General features: G+C 38.4%; 1 protein-coding gene across 2 annotated transcripts; it reads right to left on the reverse strand.

The window, feature by feature from the left end:
- Positions 1–296: 296 nt before the first annotated feature.
- On the reverse strand, positions 297–1,747 carry LOC110035292 (WD repeat-containing protein 38-like). 2 transcript variants are annotated; one of them, XM_020739525.1, is made up of 3 exons: positions 1,201–1,747; positions 529–1,116; positions 297–410 (listed from the first exon to the last, which is right to left on the reverse strand). In XM_020739525.1, exons 1-3 carry the CDS (start codon positions 1,561–1,563, stop codon positions 309–311), a joined length of 1,053 nt encoding a protein of 350 aa, XP_020595184.1. In that variant the 5' UTR covers positions 1,564–1,747; the 3' UTR covers positions 297–308. The 2 variants fall into 2 exon arrangements, with proteins under 2 accessions (XP_020595184.1, XP_020595183.1); XM_020739524.1 differs by having other exon boundaries at positions 529–1,746.
- Positions 1,748–1,863: the final 116 nt, after the last annotated feature.

Below are 1,863 nucleotides of genomic sequence, written 5' to 3' on the forward strand. Positions count from 1 at the left end.
GCTCTATATAAGCCCAAGCCATTAATGAAATGGGTTAGTTTTCAATAGCAATTAATTCTTTAAGAGAATCCAAGAAGACCAGAGCATTCAAGCAAGCTGAATATCCTTATAAAGGAATCAATTTCACCTTCATGTTTAAGCATACAGGTTTTCAGACCATTTTTAGCGAGTGTTAGTTTTCAAGAACAATTAATTCGTTTAGAGAATCCAAGAAGACAAGGGCATTCAAGCAACCTGAATATCCTTATAAAGAAATCAATATCACCTTCATGTTAAAGCATACAGCTTTTCAGACCATTTATAGCTAGTTAGTAGTTACCATAATCATTGTGCAGAAAAACTTGAAGGCATCCATCACAACCAACTTTCCACAATCGCACAGTTTTGTCAATGGATGCTGTTAGAAGTTGCTGCAAGAAAAGATTTCAAGATGGAATTCCTATAAAATCCCTAGAAATTAACAGTCTAAACATAGAAACCAAAAGTTCTTTTCTAGTTTCTTAAACATGGTAAAGAAGCATGACTTACATTCGATGAAGACCATGAAAGATCGAGAATTTCACCAGTATGTCCATGGAATTCATGTCTTGGTTTCTCCAAGATCTTATAAGCCTTCTTCGGGAATACAACAGGAGCACGGTTACCATCTTTCATTCCAATTAAAGAGCTACATCTGCATTCACCAATACTATTGGCTGAACTATTTTCCACTTCGCACTTGCAAGTGGCTTCTGCTTCCTTAATTTGCCAGATGCGAACGATTGAATCTTCACCACCACTTGCTATATACCATCTTGATGGACTAAACTTCAAAGCCCTAATTGAACCAACATGTGCTCGGATTTCCTGCTCAATGAATATCCCCGTTAGTTCTCTGGACCGTCTCCTATTTCTCAGTCCATTCGTTCTTATAGTCCGGGGCAGTTGGGAATTTTTTATGGTGACATCATGCTCGCACATTCCTACCAAATGTTTCTTGTTGAGAATCCTTCTCCACCAGCTCCTATGCTTTCTCCTTGCAGCAACACTATCACACTGTTTTTCTGTAGCAAGCGAAACTTTTCTGTCCATTTGTTTATGAACAGAGCAGGGAAATCCGAGTAACTCTTCAAACTCCTGGTATGTCAAAAGTTTGTCAGAACCTAATTCTTTGAGCAAGCTGGGCAAACCATTATCCCCAAGCTCATGAACGATAAATACCTTTCCATTGTCCAGATTCCTTATGCAATCTCCTTGTATCCCATCATCCGTTGCTGAAAAGGAATCCAGGGCAGCACCATTGGCATTGGTAAGTCTGCTTATCTCAATTTGAGATTTCTTCATAGATGATGAGAAATCTGAGTGAGGAAAAAAAAGTTTCTCAAATCCCATATTGCATAAGAATTTTTGCCTTCTTTCCTGGACAGACTTCATGTCTCCCATCCATGATTCAGGATTGAAGATTCGGAGCTTGAATTCATCGTCTTCATCTGCTGAGAAATAAGATGATGCAGAGTCGACAGAAGTTCTAATGCTCTCGTCCCAGTCTAAGAACACTTCCCGCTCCACACAAGAGTTCTGCATGTTTACTCGGCAGTACTCAGAGTTCTCTGATCACTCAGCCTTTATGAAACATTTGATCCAAATGCGAAGATCTGAGCAACTTAACGGTGAGATACACAGCTTTAACATGGCAGTTGAGACTCTTAGAAGCTTCATAATATTCCACTGCAAGAAAATGACAAAAGGATAAGCATTGATAGATTACATTACACTAGATATGGCATAACAAATAGATATGTCACTGAAGCTTCAACATCACGTAATAAATGGATATTGGAAAATTTGCAAACACACCACTTAATTCTTATGTATTTACATCTT

Source organism: Phalaenopsis equestris, unplaced genomic scaffold (assembly GCF_001263595.1).
Source record: "Phalaenopsis equestris unplaced genomic scaffold, ASM126359v1 Scaffold197147, whole genome shotgun sequence".
In the NCBI taxonomy this organism is placed as follows: Eukaryota; Viridiplantae; Streptophyta; class Magnoliopsida; order Asparagales; family Orchidaceae; genus Phalaenopsis; species Phalaenopsis equestris.